Raw genomic sequence first — 24,163 nt, forward strand, 5'->3', positions numbered from 1 at the left:
AATTACAATCACAATGAATTAAAAAGCATTAGCGGCTAGGCCATCAACTTTACGTAAATTTACTGTAATATTATTTCAAAAACTTCGCTTCAATTTCAGGAACAAATAAATATGTGCTTTATACTACCCGAAGTACTATCTTTCCATTACATTTCCTGTCATTATTTCCGTTAAGTGTTTCGGTGCCATCAAATTAGCATCCACAATAACTTCCGTTCCACAGCGCAGCACGAATTGAAAACTTGGCAGCACTTAAAACGTCAAAATTAGCTGTCAGCTGTTTCTCTGAAAGATTGTGGTAACTGAGTATTTGTTTATGCAAAAAAATGCGTATTTAATCGTATATTCATTTTAAAACTTCGACGATACCTAATACTCAACTTGAGATTTATTTTAAAATAAAGGAGAAATGAGTGAGCCAACCACGCCAAGCACACCTGGTAGCCAGGCACTGGTGAATCTGAAAGAACGCGACAAATCTCTACAAGATTTTAAAGTGCCCAATGTAGGAGCAGTACGCAAGAAAACAAAACAAAAGATTCTCACCGAAGAAATGTACATTGAAGAACTGTCCAAAATAATACAACGTGACTTCTTTCCACATTTGGATAAATTGCGTGCACAAAATGATTACCTCGATGCGATGGAGCGTAAAGATTATGCAGAAATGGAGGCGATACGTGCCAAGTACAGTGGACGCAGACCCACCGATAGAGGCTGTAAGTAAAAAGATACACAAGTTAATCATATGAAAATATTATTAACCTATCATTTCGCAGCCATGTCACCGGCTACTTTTGAGACACCCGCAAGTGCAAATGGCAATGTGACACCCCGTCATGGCTCAGATACACCAAAATCAACTATATCGAGTTGCTCGAAAACGTCAACAAAGGGGACGGGGTCAAAGTCAGTAGCGGATAAACATTCGTTGGATTCATTTCTGCAACATTACACCAGTGAAGACAATTATAGTTTTCAAGAAATCATCGATACTGCCGACGAGAAATTGCGACAGAAGTTTGCCGTGTTGTACAATGAAGAAAAATTGTCGGCCGACAAATTAGCACGAGCGTTAACTCTGCCGTCTATTGAAAAACAATTTGAGGAACCGGATCCACTGCGAAAGGTGTTTGAATAACAAAAACAATGTTACAATAAAATTGCGTATTAAGTGGTGAGAGGGTACTAAAAAGGGCTTTTTAACTTTCCAGATTGAAACTTGGGCATATACAAACAAAAACTCCATTATGTACATCCCCGATGGTGTAGAGCTGACCGAAAAGGAACGTGTAGAAGCTGCCAAACGACGCGAAATAATACAGCACAACGCTACTCGACTCAGCAGTAATCCATTCCTTGAGACTCCTACACAAAAAACGGGCAGTGAGGTGGGTAAAAACCAATCGCAGGCACTGATGAATAAAATCGGTCTAGACGGTAACGTCATAACGCCGGGCAACGAAAGTGAGGGACCACAGGTGCGTGGTTTTAATCTAGTAAAAACACCATCACCACGTCCAGGTGAAGCATTTTCACCGCTCATGACATGGGGTGAGATCGAAGGTACGCCCTTCTGTCTCGATGGCTCTGACACACCGGTGCGTCCAAACGTAGGACCAGCCTTCACAATCACCGAGAATTCGCGTCGTGAAAACATTGCGATCGCATTGGCAGAGAAAGTAGGTGAAAAGATGCGTGCGCAAAAACAAAGGGCAGCTGATACAGCACGAAAAAATATCAATTCGCCATTCATACGCTCAAATATGGATCGTTTAGCCTCAATGTCACCGGCGGCGAGACTTTTAGCAACCACTAAATTAGGATTGTGTACAACACCGCTTATGCCCACGCCCCAACGTACGCCTGGTGCCGCCATGCCGAGAGCCAAACTCACGCCGAAACCTGCAAATTCCCGTAAAACGCCAGCAGGTGCAAGTAATTCAGCACCAAGCACACCGAAACAGATCAGTAGTGGAAAATCAACGCTCACTGATGATTTGCTGAAAATTCCTACGAAGCGATTGCGAGCCTCTGATTTCTTTTAAATTTATACCATTTTCGATAGATTTACTCAAGCGCACAAAGATGTGAGTATGTGGTAATAAAACCTATTAGTATTTATAACAAACAAAAATTAAATAAAATGACGTTTACTTAAAAAACATGGAACAATAAAAAACGAGTGTAAAATTAACGAAAACCACGGTTATCATTAACAGCACAAATGAAAGTGCAATATTCACTATTACTAACTACTTTGTATCCATTGCTAGAAAAAAACAAATAAAATTAATTAAAGAAGCGGCATTGTTTCCTACGAAACTTCGCTTTGGGCTTAGGTTAATGAGGGCACATGGTATTCAATTGTTGTTGTTTCTTATATACTATTAACAATAGTGAGTTCTATTAAGACCCCATCACTATTTCCCCAATACTAATTTTTATTTAATTTAATATTTATTTTTTATTTAATATTTATTTTGGAATAATTAATAATATGTACATGTAATATTTTCTTATTGGGATTTGAGACTCTGGTTTTATTAGCACCATTTTTCGTTATATTCGTATGTGACTTTGACATTTCCGCTCGAGTTTCGTGTGCTCTCCTCACTCGTCCCAGTAGTCCACATGATCACCTGATTTGAATTTTTGCTCCTGTAGCACCTGTAAGAATTTGTTGGTTGTTTGTGTAGTGGTCAACATGGTTTTTGTATCCCGTTGCATTTTAAAGAAACCAGCCAATTCTTTGTTCATGCTTTCGCGCTGCACTAGAACCGTCATTTCGGTGTCGATGGCACCGGGTGCATAATTCAATACCACTACATCCTCATCGGCTTGCTCGGTGGCAAGCACACGAAAGTACATGTCTCTGGCCGCTTTTCCAGAGCAATAGAAACTCATTGAAGCAAATGGCTCAATGCCACATTTTGAACTAATGTTTACCACCACTTTTGGCACACCAGTGAAAGTGCGGAAAAATTCGCAATTCAGTGAAACCACGGAGAACACATTCATGTGATAGTATTGCTGCCAGACAGTAGTGTCCGACACGTCCACCGCACTTTTGGACACGTCACCGACTGAACCGGCATTGTGTATGATGAATGCACGCTCAAAATCGCTTGCTCTTGTTCCCTGTAGTGATTTGGCCAATAGTTCCTGGAATTGTGTTGCTGTGGCACTGCTCAAATCAATAGAGAAAATGCACACTTTCAAATCTTTGCCCAACGCTTCTATGTGGGCCTTGGTTTCTGCCAAGCCTTTTTCACTACGTGCCAACAGCACGATCAAAGATTTAGCTTTCAACTTGGCAGACACTTCCACGGCCATACGTTGGCCAATGCCGCGAGACGCGCCCGTCACCAGCAGGTAAGTACGCTTCTCCAAGTCCAATACCATTTTACCTTTCCTTTACAATTCTGAGTAATTCACAAATTGGTTTTTACTTTTTGGCGTTTAGTGATTATTTTTAATGGAACTTTTGACTGCACTTATTTCGACATGTGACAAATACTAAAACCCCACTTGTTGCACAAATTATTCTGTCTACTGCAAGGCTGGCTAACCGATTTCGAAAGTGTTTGTGTTCTCCACCAGCTGCTGCTACAACGAATACGCGGCTGACCTTCGTTTTGGTACTTCACCAACAATCGTATGCACGAATCTCATTCAAAGCGCAGCTGCCAAATAATTAATGCTGAATCACAGTATCAATTTCATGGCACGAAGGGGGCTAAAAGCTGTCTCTTTTATTCGTTAGCGGTCAGTTGGATAGAGAGTTGCGCCATTGAGTGAGAAGTATTTGAAATGGTTCGGGTATAGCGTTACTAAAAGGTTATCGCTTTCAAGTGTTTACAAGTGTGCACATAATATATATGAATTTCTGTATGTATGTATGTAGATGTACATACATATAGTAAATAAATTAGCAGCAACAGTTTGTTGAAAAGCTTTTTTGCGTCCTGCAAACTACAGCAGAGTTGAAATCGTTGGCTTTTTTTAGTTAAAATAATTATGTTTTGGTTCATTATGATTACCTAAGGCTCCTGTAGAAGCATCAGTATTTCAATCAATAATTTTCAGGTTGGTTCATGCAAAAATTACACAGTAACTTACTTTCCGACAATTCTCTCTCAAAAAGAAAAATATCCAAAAGTCCAAAGTTAACATAAAACCAGTAACAACAGTTTTATGAACAGCTGATTAAATTGTTGGTGGGGAAAATCAGAAATAGTAACATTTTTTGCTAAGCTATCACGTATGTATGTATTAAATAAAGAAAAGAAAAGTAAAGCAAATAAAATCCAAAATAACGAGCTTAGCATCTTATGATTTTATTTTGCCCACAATAATTTGTTCCATTTCATGATCCTTGTTAGATGAAGAACAATTCTCCATATTTTCCTTATTTCCGTCTATGCTTGTATGTACATATATAGTATACATATACATATGTATACTGTCAAATTAGTTAAGGGGACAGATAAACCTGTAAACGGCCATATTTTCCCTGATTTTCATTAAAATTATTTAAAATGAAGAAGTCAACATATTTTTTCAAAATTGGCATACAGTTTATTTATACATTAAAGTAATATAAAATGTTTTTATTTTTCATCATTATTAATCAATTAAAATGGCGAATGTACACTCAAATCTTCCAGGAAGGTCGCAGCGGGGTTTCTCAATCGGCGGGCATTGTATCATAGCATCGGCGTCAGTGACCTCAATACAAAAAACCAAAAATTTGTTTGTTTATTAATGTCATAATTTCTATATGAATAACCAATGAATGGAAAAAAAATCGCGGAATAAAATGCGTAAAAAAAAATTAATTTTGGGGCGAATTTTTCTACTATTTTTGCTTAGAAAAAATTATTTTTTTCGAAAAAATTTCGAAAGCTTGAAACACATAGAAAGTAATATAAAAATATGTGTGCAAAATTTTAGGAAGATCGGTCAATAACTTTTCGAGTTATCGTGTACACCAATTCGAAAAATATAGTTTTGAGAAAAACGCGTCTAAAGTCGGCAACGTAACTATAACTCTCCCAGCGCTCGAACGCAAAGAGTAGAGTCGTCACGGTTGACGATCTATAATATAAGAAACACTTAAATTTACGTTCTAAAAATTCTGGGCATATTCTTAAAGGATTATATTAACGTTTTATGAAAAAAAAAACAAAATTTGTTTTTCCAAATTTTACAGGTATCTGTCCCCTTAATAACCGATAATATTCCTATTCCTTTTTAATATATGACTGCAAATAAAGTAGGAGCAGGAATAGTGGGGCCTAGAGCACACAAATCTCTAACACTAAGTACAGATACCACGATTTTCCATGCGGAGCTCTTCGCCATAATGGAAAAAGTTGAAATCATATCCAAAAGAGTGTTCGATTACTTTAAAAATTAAAATACTTTCTGACAGCTAATCGGTTCTCAAAGCCTTAAATAGCTTGACATTCAAGTCAAAAGTCCAAATAGAGTGTGACAATGCACTCAACAAACTGGCCACTCATAATCAGGTCTTACTGATTTGGATACCAGGTCATGAGGGACACGAAGGAAACGAGAAGGCAGATGTTTATGCCAAAAAAGGGCAGCAGAGATATTTATTGGACCAACCCCATTTTCTGGCTTTAACAAAAATAATATAAAACGGAAAACCAAAAAATGGATCCAAACTAAAATCAGGGAACACTTGAACGGTACAAGCGGCCTTAATCACTCCAAAAAGTTTTTGAACTTCAATGCCAAGAGAGCAAAATCTGCTCTAACCCTAGACAAAATGGGACTTTGTGGAGCACTTACAGCTTGTTGTTGTTGTAGCAGCATAAACATTCCCTGTACATATGTACATATATGAGGAATGCTGCTGAAAGGACAGTACTTGCCCGGACATAAATCCAGGTCGTTCCGGTAACGTAGAACCGACTCTCGTATGAACGAGCATTTACAGGTCACTTTGACTGTAATAAACACTCTACCACAATAGGGTTATCTAGTACAAGATCATGCAGGTTCTGCCGTGATGAAAAGGAGTCTATGGAACACTTAATCACTAACTGCGAGACATTAGGCCACAGAAGACACAGAGTCCTGGGATCGTACCTACTAGAGGAGGAAGACCTACAGTTGCTCCCTCCTAAGGAGCTGGTTCGATTCCTTGGTATATTAAACAATTAAAGTTTAGTAATTATGGGCGCATAATAGATCCGTATAACCATTACCATCTCAAAATTATATGCCATTTTGCTCTTTCACTTTCCCCTACTTTGCACGATTAGAGTTATTATATTTATTTATTACAAATACAACATACAGATTGCGTTGTTCTTGATGGAAATTAAGTGGATGAATAAAGCTAATTTTGAACAAAAACAAAAACGTGTTTTCTTTGTTTGGCCCGGGACTTTTCAGCTTTCGAATCTCCGCGAATCAAACAGGAAAATAATAAAACAGGAATTTTCTAACAGCGGTCACCCCTCGGCAGGCAATGGATAATTTCCGAGTGTATTTCTGCGATGAAAAACCCCTCATAAAAATTATGTGCCGTTCGGAGTCGGCTTAAAACTATAGGTCCCTGCTGTGACGTGTGTGGAACAACATCAACGCCACAAATAGGAAGAGGAGTAACTTGACCAAACACCCAGCAAAAGTGTAAACGCCAATTACATATTTTCTCCTTCTTAGTTGGCGCGATAACCACTTATGCGATTTTGACCGAGTTTAACAGTTGGACACACCAAGTGAAACCAAGTCCTTCTCCACCTGATCTTTCCTCTGCTACCACCAGCTGGTACCCCATCAAATACTTTTAGAGCCGGAGCGTTTGTATCCATTCGGATGACATGACCCAGCCAGCGTAGCCGCTGGATCGTTATTCGCTGCGCTATGTCTATGCCGTCGTGAAGCTCATACAGCTCATCGTTCCATCGCCTACGATATCGCCATCGCCAACGTGCAAAGGTCCAAAAATCTTGCACACAATCTTTCTCTCAAACACTCCCAGCGACGCTTCATATACATAATATGTAAATCAGTTTCGGATGATACAAACAATATTTTCACATACCCACTTATGTTACATCGACATATCTAACATCCGTCTCCCTCTAGCCCAATTTCGTCGCAACAGCTCGTTTCTTGGAGCTATTTCTAGATGGCACCGACAACAACTGGTAGTCAAACCGTTCTAAAGGCAGCTTACTAACTCCTAACAACAACAGCAGCAGCTCTAAAAATTATAAAGCTTATGCAAATTTCTTTGAACAGTTTGATACCATGCGAAAATCTGTCCCTGCCGCTTTACAGAGAAAGTTTTTAGTTGAAAAATTTATGGAATCTTGTTTGTTAATGACGTTGAATACCTTTTGGAGTCGATTGACTTTAATCTGGAACATCTCGGATTTGTAACCAGACTAGAAATCCCCCATTCCAATAGACTACATATTAAGCAGACGGCAACCACGTGTGAATTTTGGTTAAATGAAGCGGGTCGCTGGAAAGAAAAAACTTATGGTCATGCCAGTCTAATATTGCGACAAACTCAGTTAACCCCAGTGAGGACTGACTACATCGTCCCGACGGTAACATTCAATAGGAATTTTGCCACCCTCTTTCAAACAAACAACAACACCAAACTAAACAACTTCGACACTACAGTCTATACAGATGGTTCTAAAATGGATTGTGGTGTTGGAGCTGGTATATATTCTCATAGACGTAAAATTGAAAAATCTGTGCGTCTCCCCAAAGCTTGCAGTGTCTTCCAGGCGGAAGTAGTGGCAATTGCGGAAGCTTGTAGGCTACTAATCGCATATTTCTCTTTTAAGGGCAATATCGCTATTCTTTCGGATAGCCAAACTGCAATACAGGCACTGGATTCAGCTACAGCAACCTCTATGGTGGTGGATCAAAGTAGGAATAGCCTTTCCACCTTGAGTGAAAACCATAAAGTTACCTTAATCTGGGTCCCGGGACATCGGAATATTGAAAGTAACGAAAAAGCAAATGAACTGGCAAGAGGGGGATCTGCCATGAATAACGCTCCTGCAGAATCGGTGCAGTGAAGAGTACAATTTCCATAAAATACCTCCGAATCGCGGATTTTAGATGGAGAGACCAGACGAAATGCAAAATTAGCAGGACGTTATGGTCCACCTACAACCTCAAACAATCGTCAACCGTAAATAACTGGCAAACAAGTTGGTAACGAGGATGTGGCAACAAAATGGTGCGGAAGCGCTAGTTGGATGCTGAATGAATCACCACTCTAACCAACCAACCAATAAATTACCCAAATTATCGCGTAAAACTATGTAGAACTAAGAGGCATGCTCTTTACGAAGGTAAATAGGTAGGTATATATATAGTTCAGCAATTTAAAACTTAGACACTCCGCTACCATGAACATATCTGTTGCCTTATCTGCTAGCCACTCTTTTAGAATGGATTAAAACCTATCTCTCTCTCCTCTCGGGAATGTGTTGTTAATGTTGATGGAGCGTCATCTATTTCTTTTATTGCGTCCTCTGGGAAGTATACTGGATTCCCTGCTTTTTTTAAATTTTGTTAATGACATTTCTATTTGCTTTAATAACGCAAATTTTCTTTTGTATGCCGATGATTTAAAGGGGATTGCAAGTACAATGGACTCTTTAAAGCTCCAATCTGATTCAGAGATAAAATTGTTGCTCGGTGTAAATAAGTTAGATTTAAATATAAGCAAGTGTTTTTATGTTACTTATTCTAAATCTTGTTCTCTTATACCCATTTCCTACCACATTTGTGATTCTAGTTTATCCAATCGAAGTGAAATTATTGATCTTGGTGTGGTATTTGACTCTAAATTCTCTTTTCAAAGACATTAAAACTACACCATTTCCGTTTTAGTTCGAACTTTGTTGATCCATATACTCTAAAGTTGTTATATACCTACGTCTCTGGTGCATTCGAAGCTGAAATATGGTATGCCGTCTTTATTTAGCGACCATATTACAGGGTTTAATTTAAAAGTAATGAGCCTTATTTTTTTTAAGCAGTTTTATTAAATCTTTTGGCTTATACAACTAATATTCGTCAAAATAGGATCCTTGAGCGTCAATACACCGCTTTTAAACTCATCCACCGGAATCGCGTTCAATTCGGCTGTCACAGTTTTTTGGATCGCTTCGATGGAGTCGAAACGCCTCCCCTTCAGTTTTTTTTTCAGGCGCGGGAACAAGAAGAAGTCCGGAGGGGACGGTTCTGGGCTGTAGGGAGGGTGGGGAAGCACTGGAACCCCCATCTTGGACAATGCAGAGGTGCAAAGGAAGGCGGTGTGCGCCGGCGCATTGTCGTGATGAAGGGTCCAATTGTTGACGAGGTCGGGCTTAACCCGGGCGACGCGGTTTTTCAGCCGAAAAAGCACTTCTTTGTAAAATGCCGCGTTTACAGTGTTTCCTGGAGGTACAAACTCCTTGTGGACGATGCCTCGAGAGTCGAAAAAGATGATCAGCATGGTTTTGACCTTGGATTTCGACATGCGCGCTTTATTGGGTTGTGCTACCGTTTTACCTGGGCACTGGACAGGCCCAATGGTTTCGGTACTCGTTTTGTTTAGCTTTACGCAAAATTTGATCGAGTAACGTTGCTCCAACGATCGCTGCATTTTCGCCACTGCAAAATCCTAACACACTTTTAAAATAGCTTTCACGCGCGGAGCGATCTTGACTGCACCGCTGTTGCCAGCGAACTGGGGCCGGTTTCTAGTGGAAGGGGAAGGTCCAACGATCATTTTCCCCCACCAGCCGATTCGGTTGATCGCTTGGCAGACGCCCCGCTCGGGAAGGCTCATTACTTTTCAATCAAACCCTGTATGTTTGTCATATTAGTAGGCTTGAACGTGTCCAGAAAGCTTTTGTGCGTTATGCTTTGCGTTCTTTAAATTTCACCGATCCAATTCCATCCTATAAAAGTCGGTGCTTGCTCATTAATCAAAAAGCACTAGATATTAGAAGGAATATTCTCTCCATTACTTTCCTTTTCGATTTGATAAATCCTCTCATTGACTCCCCATTGCTACTCGAGAAAATCACCTTCAATATTCCTCAGCGAAGTTTACGGAATCATGATTTTTTCTGGTTAGGGATGCTAAGAACTAATTATGCTTCCAATGCTCCGATTTCTAGTATTCTGGGAGAATTTAATTCGCTTTCAAATCATACTGCCCTGGATTTTTCTTCCACAAAGAACCACTTGAAATTGACACTAAATGAATTGTTAAACTATTGTAAATATTTAGTATTATCTAATATCTTTTTCTTTCACTCATTACAATTGAAACTAGTTAATGATATGTTTAATTTTACTTTGATTAATTTATTTAGCATTAATCTGTTTTCGTAGTCTGTAAGAAATGCTGTATTTTTTAGACTATTAATTGAATAAATAAATAAATAAAAAATAATAATAATTATTAAATCATACTTCCTACGCTTTGGGAAAACCGACTCGAATCTTCTTACTGACGTCAGCTATCATAAACAAGAAAGATGTGCTGGAGCTCATGGTCGGATTCAGCTTAAATCGCTTAGACGATTACAACGCCAGCAGCGGAGAATATTTTAGAATTCGCGCGAAAAATGCAATCTCAGCCAAATCTTTTGACTTCATTGACCTTTAAATTTAGTATTTATTTTTGTTATTTGGCACATCAGAAAAAAATAGTAAACAACAAAATTTTTTTTTTAAATTAACACAAAGAGCTTTTAGTTTTGGAACCGCTTACGCAAGTCGCGTCAAAATCAATATATGTCAAGGACTTAATATAAACAAAATAAAATGCAAATAACAGACTTCAAAATAATGAAAAATAAATTAAATGAAGAGACTTCCATTTATTAAGATAATAACGCAGCATTGAACTCAAAATGGTTCAGCTATTCAGGAACAGGAAAGCATGGCTTGCATTAAATTGTTTAATTGTAGCAACAGGAAACAATTCTCGAATGAACAAGAATACCACAATACCAACAAATCATGGACACACGTGCACACATATATATTTTTATCAGAGTAAATATTTTTATTAGAAATGCTCATTGATTTGTGCGTTCTACGAACGTTATCACTGTGAAGTCGAAAAATGTTCACGCCCTTCGTGCATCAAAACCATTTCTACTTATAAATGAAGCGTGGCTTGGCAACAGAAGATAGTACGAATATTTAAAGTAGTTTATATTGATATTCTTTCAAAGTTTAAATAAAAGAGTATTTCATAATCCCCATATTAATCAGTGGCTATTTACATTTGCGTACAAGAAAATAACAACAGAAAATTGAATTTTGTCCTTACGGGAATGATGTACGTCTGGCAAAAATGGTACAGTACACTTATCGCGAAAAAAGGTATTTTTCAACTTCAAGCAGTTCAACCAACATACTAGAGCATGAGTCACTAATACGTATGCAAAACAACGAGAGTGGCTCGATAAAGCTGTAAAATTATGTTTGTCAAGAAGCATATTTCAAAAAAAAAACCAACCCTAATTTTCTAAGTAATCTGGGAAATTGTTGATAGCTTTTAATGCCTATAAAAATTTGCTTAAACACTACTATTATACGGACACTTCCCTACGGATTAAAACCATCCATAGAGAATCACACAAGCGACGCCGAACGATCTGGTCCCCCAATTGAGATCTGCAGAAACGGTGATGGAGGATAAAAACTATGTTTTGATGTGAAGAGGCTATATCCCATGGGTTAATGATTTCAATTTTACATACGTATTTGGATATAAAAAAATATCCGCAAGTTGGTAGACGCGTTTGCTCACAATTGAAGACAAGATTAAAGTTTGACGCTTAAACGATAGTAATAAGTTTCACTTTGCTATGGGGAAATGGCAACTGTTTTCCAAACGGAAATTTTTGCCATCCTGAGAGTAGCCGAATGGATAATCGAGAGGGTGGGGAGCGGGAAACAGATTGGAGTTTTCAGTGACAGTCAGGCTGCACTGAAGGCCCTGCAGAACGCAAGCAAACCTCAATGATTTTTCAAGTATGTAAGAAGAAGCTTACTTCTGTCACAAGACAGAACAGTGGATCAGCGGTTCCCCCACAAGGGCTAGAGCCAATAATCGGAATCTGTTCCGCAGGAATCATGAATTGGATCAGCGATTATGTATGCAATTTACATAAAGAGCGATGGTCCGGTCTAGAACGCGGAGGAACTGCAAAGTGTTCTGCGACAAGTCCGAACTTGGAAGGAAAGACGTTCGGTATTATTACAGAACACAATCCATGGGGTCAGCATATGATCACCATTTGGAATCATGGAGGACCCAGTGTGCCTGTCTTGCTTGGAGGAAGCGGATAGCACTGCACATTTTCTCTATGAGTGGGTTGCCTTTGCCAGAGCAAGGCTACGAGTTTTGAGTTTCGATGACGTGAGAATGAGTAATATTCGTTCTCTAAAATTGGAGGATATTTACAGATTTACCAAAAATTTAGGAACCACCAAATCTCTTGGTGCTCCTTGGCTTGACCAATTCAAATTTCAATAGTTTGACAACTTCAAGGAAGTCTTTGGTGTTGTTCAATCGCAAACCTAACGAGTTTGAGCAAAAAAATTGAATTATCACAACGGTCCACAGACCAAGAAGCGGTAGACACAGTTGCCTACGGGTAGAGAATCGAGTCCGAAGAAGTCCAAGGCAGCTATGTCGACCAACCAGTCATGGCAAAAGGTATTTGGGATGCGCGCTTTACTATTCACAAAAATTATTTTAAAAAGAGTGAAGCAAGTGCCGGTGCACGCATTTAACAACAAATTGAATAACTCATTCAGCATATCCTCCAGACCTAGTCACCGGTTTTCAGTTACAAAAAAATATGTAAGTGGTGTGAGATTTGGGACAAATGAAGAGGTAATCCATAAAAGACATGCCTACCTTGAGGGCTCCGAGAAATCATATTATTTGCTGGGCAAACCAAAATTTAACCAAGTTAAAGTCGAATAGAACGAGTTTATTTCAATTTTCAGGTACCTACTGAGCCACCCCCGTAGATAGTAGTTGTATTTTTTATATAATACCCTGCCGGAAAAACCTGTAATATTTAAATAACTTTCTGGCTCAAAATAAATCCGACTCGCATCCAGCTCTGCAAAAATGTATTTTTTTTTTCGAATAAGTGAATAAATTTTTCATAAGAAATTGTAGTACTTTTTAAGAAAATATGTAAAAAAAATCGGAAAACATCACAAATTTGCTTCGAAAAATTCGAAAACTCATTTTTGAACTGGTTCCGCATTATCGAAGAAGGAGTGACACAAGCGATTTTTGGCATATCTTTTGGAATTATAAAATAAAATAAAATTCATAATTTTCTTACTATATTGAAAAGAGAAGGAAGGGGAACTAACCTGGTGCTAGTGGTTCAAGGATGATAGATACCAGGTTTGCTCGTTAGGTATGGAGAAAAAGAAAATTTTTGGAGGTAAACTTTTTATTCTACGTCAATCGTTTGGTGTTTCACAAAATTTAGCTTTAGCTTAGTGAAACAACAAATGAATGACGTCGGCATATTTGTCAAATACGCTCAGAGCCGAATAACGGTCTGCTAGGTAGTACACCTCTAAAAATCTTTTCACCATGGGTGCTAGTGCTTCACCTCGCAGGGTAGCTACAAATACACAGAGATGTGTTTAAATGAGTATATGTACACGTTCATATCTGCAAATTGATTTACAAATATGGACCCCAGTCTGTAAACCAATTCCAAAAACGCTTATCAGCAGCATGCCGCTTATCGCTAGCCTTTAGAATTATTTGCTCAGTAACACGATCCCGGTGTCTGTTGCTGATTTGCCTGAGGCTGTTGCCTTCATTATCTCTCTTAAATAGCCAGCGCCGAGCTTCACTAAATTTCAGTTCAACTGTGCAGTTTGAAGTGATCGAACATCTCAACATCAATTGATTTTAAAAAGCTAAAAAATTTAATACACTTTTTTTTTCTTAAAACGGATCCATTAATTATAACGGAGATACAACAGAAGCACAATAATCATGTGTTCAAAAACACAGGATTTAAGCAAGCGCACATTCTTTATCCTTAGCGGTGTTTCCAACACCTTGGGGAAGTCATTCGCCATTGAAATGTGTCGCCATTACAGTGTCGGTTCTGTTGCCATCCTCATCGACACGTCGGAGAACAGTTTGCAGGAAGTGAAAAAAGAAATTGATTTCCTGGAGCGCGGAATCAATACGATTTGCTGGCCAATTAAATCATGGCAAGAGACCAATGGCATTTACTTTGGTCAGCTACTCGCTACTATCTTGCAAAAATACACCGCTATCAATTACGATTTCGAACTCGCATTCATTCTACACAACGAGGGTAAAATGGCAACTGATAAGTTGATGGAACCACAATTGGCTGAGGATTGGTTGCCATTTGTACACGAACATCTGTACGCACCCGTTGCACTCAATCAGGCATTCCTGACCGCGCCACCGCTTGCCAAAACCGCAAAACTGGTAGTCAACATCACATCCAGCTTGATGATTCGTCCGTTCGTTTACAACTCATTGATGTGCTCTTGCATGAAGTCACGTGATATGTATTTCCGTTCAATGGCCAATGAGGAGAGTCGCAATGGCGTGAATGTAATCAGTTACTCACCGGGCATTTTGGAAACACACAAACCACAATTGGACTCAAACAACAATGTGGTGGATTTGTTGGATTTGAATGAGGATAAGGAATTGCTGAAATTGCCACGTGTTAGCGCCAAGGAATCTTCACTCAAATTAATTAACATTCTGCAGAAAATGTCCTTTATATCAGGACATGATGTCGACTACTACGACACTTTCAACTTATGAGGAGCACTAATGAAATATTATCACAAGTGCGTTATTCAAGAAGTGCTGTGTGGTAATGTTTCATTCCAATTTTTTGCTGATTTAGTGCCGCTGCTGAGTGAGGGAGAAGAAGAGAACGATGAATTATTTAAAAATAAAATAATACAAGAAATTCTTTCGGCAGACAACGAAAATGGCGAAAACGAAGAAGAAAACGAAATATTTATTGTTTTATTGATTGTTTTTTGTTTGAGAGTGGTGGCGGTGAAAAATGCGAGTACATTTGGGGAAAAAAGTTATCTGAAAGAAAGGGGGTGGCAGGCCCTGGACCTAGACTGGGGCAGGAATTTTAACACACAAATGGTAAAAATAGAAATTTCGTGGTGAAATTTCGCTAGACGAATTTTGGGAGTATTGGGGTTTTTTTTATAAACACAATAAAAAGAGGAATTTTATGAAGGTACTGAGAGATAATACAATCATAAATGGTCAAGGATGATAGATACCAGGTTTGCTCGTTAGGTATGGTGAAACAAAATTTTTTTCAGGGGAACTTTGGGTTCTACGTCACTCGTATTGTGTTTCGCAAAATTTAGCTTTAGCTTAGTGAAACACAAAACGAATGACGTCATCATATCTGTCAAGTTCGTCCAGAGCCGAATAACGGTCTGTTAGGTAGTATACCTCTAAAAAATCTTTTCACCTTAAGCTACTGAGAGATAATACAATCCTAAATGGCTTGCATCTTCCTACATACTCGTAATGAGCGTTTAAAGGTTGTCGCAATTGTTTGTCTTTTTTTTATTATATGTATGTACCTGCATGTGCTCATTAAGATCTCTAAAAAAGCCGTTTTTCCAAGCGAGTTATGATTTTTTTAAATACCTTAAGACTTTCACCAAAAAATATTGAGGATCAATACATTATTATTTCAGTTGGCCTATGTTGAAAATTCTGTCAAAAATAAGATTATTTTGATTATACCAGCAGGTTTTGCAGAGCCTATATAAATGGTTTAGGTTAACACCTTTCTATTACATACGATCATTTCTCGAAAAAATTGGGCAACAAGTTTGTATTTGTGGTCTTTTTGAGGTTAAATTTGTGAATGAGTCACTGTAGTGTCTCATGGTGTTTTTGCCTTGCAAACAAGTTTAAACTGAACAAATCCTATTCAAGCTAATTTCGTGTGAAAGATTAAATGTGTTTACTAAAAAATTCCCGCTAAAACATTTTAATCTAAATCCATAAAAGTAGATCGAATGTTAAAAAAAAACAGTACAGTAAACTTGGCGAATCAAAAAACCATAAATTCGAATGAGCCACTTAAATAATCGGCCGCCGTAGCCGAGAAAGTTGGCGTTTGACTGCCATTCGGTAGTGTCCGAGTTCGAAACCCCAAATATAGAAACATTTTTTCTAATAGCGCTTGCTCCGCGGCAAGGTTCCGAGAGTTTTTATGCTATGAAAAAGTTCCTCATAAAAAATCATTTGACGTTCGAAGTCGGCTTGAAACCGTAGCTCCCTCTATTCGTGGAAAACATCAAGATGCACACTACAATTAGGAGGAGGAGCTCGACCAATCACTTGACAGAAGTGTACGCGCCAATTTTTTTTCTATATTATAACAATAAACAAATATTACGCCATATAGTCAAAGCGTGTGAACCCAGTGTCGTAACTTTACATCACAGCTTATCAACGGTTCACTCGGAATTAAAAAAGTGCATTTAGTGGCTGTAGCAGATTCTTTACAATTTCGGCTTATCAATTTTTTTATTAGGTTAACGTTGTTTCACAGCGGGCCTACATTTTTATTGGTGTAGAGGGTGAGCCACCGGCCGGTTTTCTGCGTGCTCAAAGAAACTTAGTAGAATTTCACCGAATTACGAAATGATTTACAAGTATTTTGAGCTTCGCCAACATTTCGAAATTTTGAAAATTTACATCCAAAATGAGTAATGCAGTAGCGTCAAATATGCGAGTTTATTAAAGAGAAGCTTTTGGACGAAACGCATTCTCATCACAGCGGTTACGTTAACTAACAAACCTGCTACATGCGAAGCTTGGAACAATCCACATGTGGTTGCAAAGAAGCCAATGCAACCGGAGAGTAACATTTGGAGTGGAGTGGAAATTTTGGCGACGCAACACCATAAACTTATTTTTGTCAAAATGCTGCTGATAACATCATTTCGATTACAATGGCATACATAATTGTGCCCGCTCTTGTGCTGAAGTTAAACATATGGATTTAAAAAAAAATTTCGTTTTAGCGCACCATGTCACTCAGCCCAGCAAACATACGGTCTTTTGCGAACTAAGTCGAAAATCATGTTATCAGCCATCTGGCGATGTTCATTGACCTTCTCGGAGCTGCGGATAATTAAAAAACCAAACCAGATCACTATTCGTCTTAGTGCCATTCACGAAATAGAAGTTGAAATCGTCAGCATCCAACAGGGCCTTGGAAAACTGGGTGTACAAGATCGGATGTTGTAGGGCCAGTCAAATGAAATTATATTCGAAAAGGTGGAAACCAAAACAATACTAAACTATCTAGAAACTGAATTTATAAAAAGAAAAATTAAATAAGCGTCGAATTTCATTGACTTTTGGTACAAACGAGATAATGTTTTGAAAAAAATCAAAATTACTGTTGGACTTTGACTGTTGGCTTTGGAAAATATTAACGTTCCAGTTTCACGTACTTCCAATTTTCTTGTGGTAGAATGGTACCGGGGCTATTTTTCTGCGTAAAAGCAATTTGAAATGCGTTTACCGTTGTGTGATTGCAATATCTATTTGTGTTAACAATGCTTTTCCCCTTATTTTTGAACGCATGGTTATTGAGGAAGCATGATTGCAATAAGACGATGCACATTGCCTCGCGAAACAATCAATTTATAGTCTGTGTCAGAAAAATGGAGCCGCGATTATTCATGAAGTGTACATAAAAGATATATATTTAAAAATTTTTTTTACATGAAAGTATGTTCAAAACTACGAGTCGCAATTACTCAATAAGCCGTGTAGTCTTCATCGTTTTCGAGTATAGCCTGGCATTTTCTCGGTGCTTTGAACCAGCTTTTCTGCGTAGCTCGTCGACAAAAAGGACTAGATTTTGCGAACTTCACGCACGAGTTGCTTTAAATCATGGACTGGCCCTTCGTCAATATGCGTTTTCATAGTTCTCCACACATTTTCAATGGGGTTGGCGTCTGGAGACTGGGAAGGCCAGTCCATTACTGTGACTCCATTTTCTTGTTTAGTTGTTTCTCAATGTGTTTTTCTGAGAGCAATGGCTTTGATGATGTGGGGCGGTAGGATATATTCGCCTTCTTCAGTCGACGTTCGATGGTGTTGATACTCACATCTATTCCCTTTTTAGCAAGAACTGATCGATCACTTTATCCTGCTTTTTTGTCGTCATTCGCTTCAAGCCACGCTCGGAAAAGTCATCAACAATTTTGTACACCTTATACCGCTGATTCGAAATCACAACAAACTTGTTTGTTTTTTTATCACTTTTGCATTTGCACCGTTTAATCATTTCGGGCCTTTCGAATGCGTGCATAAAAATACCGCCTCGAAACGCTTCGCGTACTTCTCACTCATTTTTGTTTGGTTTCGTTTACGGGAAAGTTTCCAACGACGCTAACCTGAATTAGCACTAGCGTCGTAGCCCTTGAGTGGGATTATTATGCAGCAAAAAGCAGAACGAAATATAAAGGGTTTTCCAATAACAGGTGTTATTGGTGAATGGATTGCGCTATCGAGAGATGATTAACGGTTTTCTATGGCCGGAATTAGATGGTTTTGATCTGGACAACGTTTATTTTCAACAAGATGGCACTATGTGCCACACAAGCAACGAAACCATTGATCTTTTAGGGGAAACCTCTCCGGACCGTGTTATCTCTCGAAGAGGTGATCACAATTGGCCACCGAGATCTTGTGGTTTAACACTTTGTGACTTTTTTCTTTGGAGCCACGTGAAAGAAAAGGTCTACGCCAACAGCCCAGGGTCGATTCAATACCTCAAGGATGAAACTCGTAAGGTTGTCGAGGATATAGGGCAGCCACTTTGGAATTCGGTTATGAAGCAAATGGTTTTTTATGAGGAGCATTTTCATGGAAGAAATAGGCTCGGAGGTTTACCTTTGCCTGCCGAGGGGTGTCCGCTATTGGAAAAAAGTGCATGTAGCGTAGTACACTTAACAGAAGTGAAACTTTCAAGGCAGAAAGAGGGAGAGACCCGAGAGAGAAAGAATATATATCTAAATAAATTCACAACATTTGCAGAGAATACAAATAGACAAAATTTACAAAAAACGGAGAAGGATCGACCGGTGTAGGTAAACGCCGGGCACAAACCGTGGCAACAATGCGCACTACTTCGAGCGTTTATCACCCGCACAAACGCAGCGATTCTAGGAACGCAGCAACGACACAAATTACCGCAAGGCAATACCAATAAATCCGACGCCGGAATGGATAGCACTTTATAGTACGCACAAGCACTAGCCAGGAAACGGAAATAAGCGCCAACAAGTAGGCACCAAAAAACGCCAAAAAATTGGGACCAAAAAACGCCCCAAACAGTAGGCAGCAATGAAATATAACGCCAAAAAGTAGGCACCAAAAATATATTTCCTACATGTTTGCACCAACAAACAAGCGCCAAAAAGTAGGCAGTGTTATTTCTCGCTAGGTAAAATAGCCTAAAGTGTATATAAGGTGTAGCTCTCTCTCTCTCTCCTTTTCCTCTACGTTATATCTTTTTTCTCTTTCGCGGAACGAAAATGCCCAAAACGTTGCATGGCCTTGAAATTTTACTCTCCATTCTCGCTCGTCCATCGACGCCTAAGAAGTTTCACTTCAAAAACTTTTTCTTCCAACCTACGTCTTCCGAATGTTAGTCACGCACCGACCCATTCGACTATGGTGGCCGCCGTTTTCATGTATAATGAGGGGAAATACTGAAAAACTGGAATTCATCTGGACAACTAAAACAGACACCCATTATGCTTAACTTTCTTGGTATTACGGCGAAAACTATTGCAGAAAAGGCGAAAGCTCACACGAAAAAATTATGTGCTGTTTATAAAACTTCCCTACTTTCGGAAAATATTACAACTCAGGTTGTTTGACCTTACAGAGAAAAAAAACAAACTAAAACGAGTCTTTTTGCTGCTGTTTAGCTCAGTTTACAATGAGACATTGACTTTATTCTCTACTTAGCAGACATGCATCTCATCTGCCCCTACTAAGTATTCGCGGTTTCATAGCATCAAAGACTTGGCTTACGTTTTTGTAGCGACTTTTTATCTAATTTCACGAGAATTCATAGCACGCAATTCTGCACGAAGCAGCGCAATGGATGATGTATGCGGTAAATTTAAATAAATGGCAGATATATAAGCAAAAATGTTTTATATAACGGTTTCAAACACAAAGCAGCGGCCGCCTATGCCACATCGAAGCGTTGGATAAAAAGTGTACGACGAAGGAAGTTTCATGATTAGTAAAATAATAGTTACTTAGCTTTCTCGAAATAATTGTGTGAGTTTTTGAAAGTGCAATTTTTGCGTGTGCTTTTTTGTGTAAAATGTCAGTGAAAATTATATACAGTGCTTTAGTACTAATTTTTATTTTTGTACTTTCGGTGAGTTTTATATTAGTAAAGTGAAAACACTGATCCATTTAAAAAAAAATTAAATTAATATCAATTTTCATTATGCACAGGTGAATGCTGGTTGTGTTTGCCATGAGAAAGGCGTCGATTATTGTGAAAAATGCAAGGCACCGACATTTGTGCGTCCCCAACCACGTTACGCCTATTCAAATCCGGCTTTCGACCTTACACCTATTGGCGGAACTTGCTCCTGCAACAAAGTATTCGTTGAACCGGCTGCACTGCCCAAGCCATGTGGCAAAGTACGTGATGCCTTCAATTGGCTATGGACATGGAATAATTTACTGAAGCGTAAAACACTCAGAGCTGTGATTAACGCCAAGCATGAATGCATTAATCGCCTGCATAAACGTCTTACTAATCTAGAGAATGTCGAACCAGAATATTTGCCCATGACCACCTAAGCGAGCGCTCAGAGTGATCAGTAAATATTTGTAACGGCAATCATACCACTTTTCCATATTTTTACAAGTGCGCTTGCATGCAGTTTTCATCTTTGTACATACCCATTTACATACATACATACATACATTGGTGCATTGGTACATGAAACAAGTGTGTCGCCAGCATCGCCAGCTCATTTGTACAACCCATTATCAGCATATACAAGTACTTAGTGCAAACAACATCTAAATCATCATTGCATTCGTCGGACGTGTGCTTTAAGTCAACAACTTCAGCCGCGTCAGTTTATTTTTCTATCACTTGCACGCGTTCGACGCACTATAGCTTTAAACTGTTTCGTCTGGTATTAACATCAATTTTGTACTTCCATTCGACTAGAAGCCACCACCGCCACCGAGATATCCCCCATGCAAATGTCGATCATCGCAACCGCATAGCTACTATTCACCGTCACCACCAACGCCTAAATATTCGCCAGGAGGCGACTATTACAAACCAGCTCCGCTACCACCAGCGCCGCCGAAACCTTGCGGTTGCGCTTATGTACCAACAGTGCCGGCTTATCCTCTACCCGAGTAAGTGCAGCAAAGCAGGAAGCTCCAATGCTGTTTTCATTCTAACCCTTTGCCGTTCATATGTTTCAGTTTGACCTACGCAAAGCCCAAGAGCAACTCCATACCCGCTGACCCCATTAGCATTAGTCTCGCCTTGCAGGCTAATAAAGCCACAGCGGTACCCGAAGCGAAGTTAGCTTATGGTTTCGCGAAGACGCCAATCGACAGTTTGAAGAAGATTACTTTCTCTAAGGTACCGGAAGAGCATCTTTTCCAATTGAAAAGCGAAGTGATTACGTTGAAGAAGCCTAGTGCTGCACCATCACCTCCCTCTGAAGAAGAAGAAGAACCTGAAGAGGAGGAAGCAGTTGAGTCACCAGATGAATCACCCACGCTAACGTACCACCAATTGGGTTATGTGCCAGAAAAGTTCAAGAATCCGAAATTTCGTAAAATCTCTTCAAGTTATAGTGCTGATTATTATTCGAATGAAGCGCAACCAATTCCAGACAAAGTAAGGGTGGATTGTGGTTTTAGACCTGGACGCATTGCGGAGTACATCAAGCGAAAAAACAATAAGCATCCCGCTGACAACTATTAGTACGATTAGGTTATGCATTTTATGAAAGCACGGAACGATTTATAAGCCCGAAATGTAAAAATATTTCGTAACCCTTAACACTTCGTTAGAATAAGTTTGTTACCCTCCTATTTATTATAAATAAAATATTAGTATAATAAAAGGTAATACTTTTACTTGCTCCTTGTCAAATGTGTTGTTATTGAGGCGCTTAGTCGCGATTTACACACAGAGGCATCTGAAAGGGAAACACTGGAGATTCTCTTGTGATGTTTCATTAGTGGTTACACGGGCCACATTGTTTTCGACAAGATTCGTTGTTTCCGTTGTTTACTTTTTTAAGTGTGACAAAACGAATAAGAAGCATAAAGCGTGTCGCCAGTATGGGAAACAAAATTATTTAATTTAAACAAATTATTTAATTAATTTTTTTTTTTCAGTATTCATTGACATTTCGTCATGGAAAGACTTACGCTTCAACAACGTTTACAAATCGAATAATTGTAGATATTACGAAAATCGATGCTCTATGGCCAACTTATGGTGGCCCATTTTTGGCTTAATGGCTACGTCAATAAGCAGAATTCCCGTATAAGTTCTGAAAACAGCCCATTGATCCGTTTCTTCAGAAACGAGGTGGCGGCAATGCAACAGTGAATGGCGACCGCAGTCGCGCGGATGCCGGAAATTGAAGCTCGGTAGCTCCACAATATTTGGTTCCAACAAGACGGCGCTACTTGCCATACAGCCCATGAAAAAATGGATTTACTGCGTCGTAATTTCGGCGCGCAATTTAACTCTCCACCAGTGGATTGGCCACTAAGCTCGTGTGATATCACACCTTTGGACTTTTATTTGTTGGAATGTGTAAGGTGTAAATGCTTTGTGGATAAACCAGCTTCGATTGGGATATTGGAAACCTACATTACTAAAGTTATTCACGAGATACGACTGCACACAATTCCGTTGCTTTGGCGGTTTGCTAGTTGGCAGCCTGGCAAATGTATGTTTCTGTGAACGACCTTTCTGACTTATTTCTGTCAGTAATGAAGCAACGAGCTCGGTGTGAATACCCCTATTGTATTATGTCGATGCAATAAAGGTTTCTTCTTCCTCATTATGAATTCCAAAGCACCCCAAAGCTGAATTCCCTTCGAGTTTTGCTTAAATTACGAAATAATGGAATGTCTTGTATTTTTAGCGAATTACATATGAAATTTTTTTTTTTCTATGCGGGTTTGTAGCTAATTAATTACACGGTGCTACAAAATAAAAAAAATCGAAAGAACTTTTCTAGTGTTTAGAAAATTCAAAACACCCTCAAATTTTTTATTTATTGTTAAAAACCGATTTATGGTGTTTTTGATGAAGTAAAAATACATAACTAACCCATTTTTCAACCGATTTTTTATTTCAATATGGTCTTGGGAAGGAGAGTGTATGTGCGTTATGAATGTATATAATTCTAAGATTGAACAATTGACGTTCAAAAGAAAATTTCAATAACAAACTCTGATTTGTGCAATTGTGATGTAATTTTGTAGCTACTATTCTCCAACGGGCACCACAAATATATACATATTTTTAAACTCCAATAAAATGTGCTCGAAATAAGCTATTTTTCATCTTCATACATTGAAAACTGTAAAAATTAAGATTTTTTTTAAAAAAAGCTTTTTTCCACATTTTTAAAAATCCAGCTGAACCGAGACTGCGAGAGAATACCGCATGACCCATATTGCTTTACTGCTAATCCAAACTGCCCAACCGAAGCTTGCATGACACAGCAGAACCGCTTGCAATTTCCTGGTAAGCATTTGCAATTTAATGAGTGTGAAAAATCATCTAGACCTATTAAAACTTAGCATTAGTGCATTTAACCTAACCTTACCTAACCTTATTTAAATTAAGCTAATCTACACACAAACGTAAGACAATGAAATTGAGTGTGTTTCAGTGCCGAGCGAAAATATGCAAATAAATTCACAGAGCTTGTAAATCTAGCCTACACAAACCAAACAAAAGATAACCTAACCAAACCTAACCTAATAGAGTCTTACCCTGGC

At 38.7% G+C, this 24,163-nt stretch overlaps 4 protein-coding genes across 4 annotated transcripts; 3 read left to right on the forward strand and 1 right to left on the reverse strand.

The window, feature by feature from the left end:
- The first annotated feature begins 255 nt into the window (after positions 1-255).
- LOC128857298 (splicing factor ESS-2 homolog) lies at positions 256-2,304 on the forward strand. Its single transcript, XM_054092996.1, has 3 exons — positions 256-719; positions 780-1,129; positions 1,215-2,304. The coding sequence occupies exons 1-3, from the start codon at positions 410-412 to the stop codon at positions 2,046-2,048; spliced, it is 1,494 nt and encodes a 497-aa protein (XP_053948971.1). The 5' UTR covers positions 256-409; the 3' UTR covers positions 2,049-2,304.
- A 155-nt stretch (positions 2,305-2,459) lies between these two features.
- Positions 2,460-3,963, reverse strand: LOC128857299 (sepiapterin reductase). Its single transcript, XM_054092997.1, has one exon. It carries the CDS (start codon positions 3,403-3,405, stop codon positions 2,614-2,616), a length of 792 nt encoding a protein of 263 aa, XP_053948972.1. The 5' UTR covers positions 3,406-3,963; the 3' UTR covers positions 2,460-2,613.
- A 9,957-nt stretch (positions 3,964-13,920) lies between these two features.
- Positions 13,921-14,982, forward strand: LOC128856329 (sepiapterin reductase). The gene has a single exon (XM_054091627.1). It carries the CDS (start codon positions 14,063-14,065, stop codon positions 14,879-14,881), a length of 819 nt encoding a protein of 272 aa, XP_053947602.1. The 5' UTR covers positions 13,921-14,062; the 3' UTR covers positions 14,882-14,982.
- A 4,635-nt stretch (positions 14,983-19,617) lies between these two features.
- LOC128856330 (uncharacterized) lies at positions 19,618-22,273 on the forward strand. The gene is made up of 4 exons (XM_054091628.1): positions 19,618-20,528; positions 20,609-20,800; positions 21,342-21,538; positions 21,608-22,273. The coding sequence occupies exons 1-4, from the start codon at positions 20,472-20,474 to the stop codon at positions 22,116-22,118; spliced, it is 957 nt and encodes a 318-aa protein (XP_053947603.1). The 5' UTR covers positions 19,618-20,471; the 3' UTR covers positions 22,119-22,273.
- Positions 22,274-24,163: the final 1,890 nt, after the last annotated feature.

Source organism: Anastrepha ludens, chromosome 3 (genome assembly GCF_028408465.1).
Source record: "Anastrepha ludens isolate Willacy chromosome 3, idAnaLude1.1, whole genome shotgun sequence".
Taxonomy (NCBI): Eukaryota; Metazoa; Arthropoda; class Insecta; order Diptera; family Tephritidae; genus Anastrepha; species Anastrepha ludens.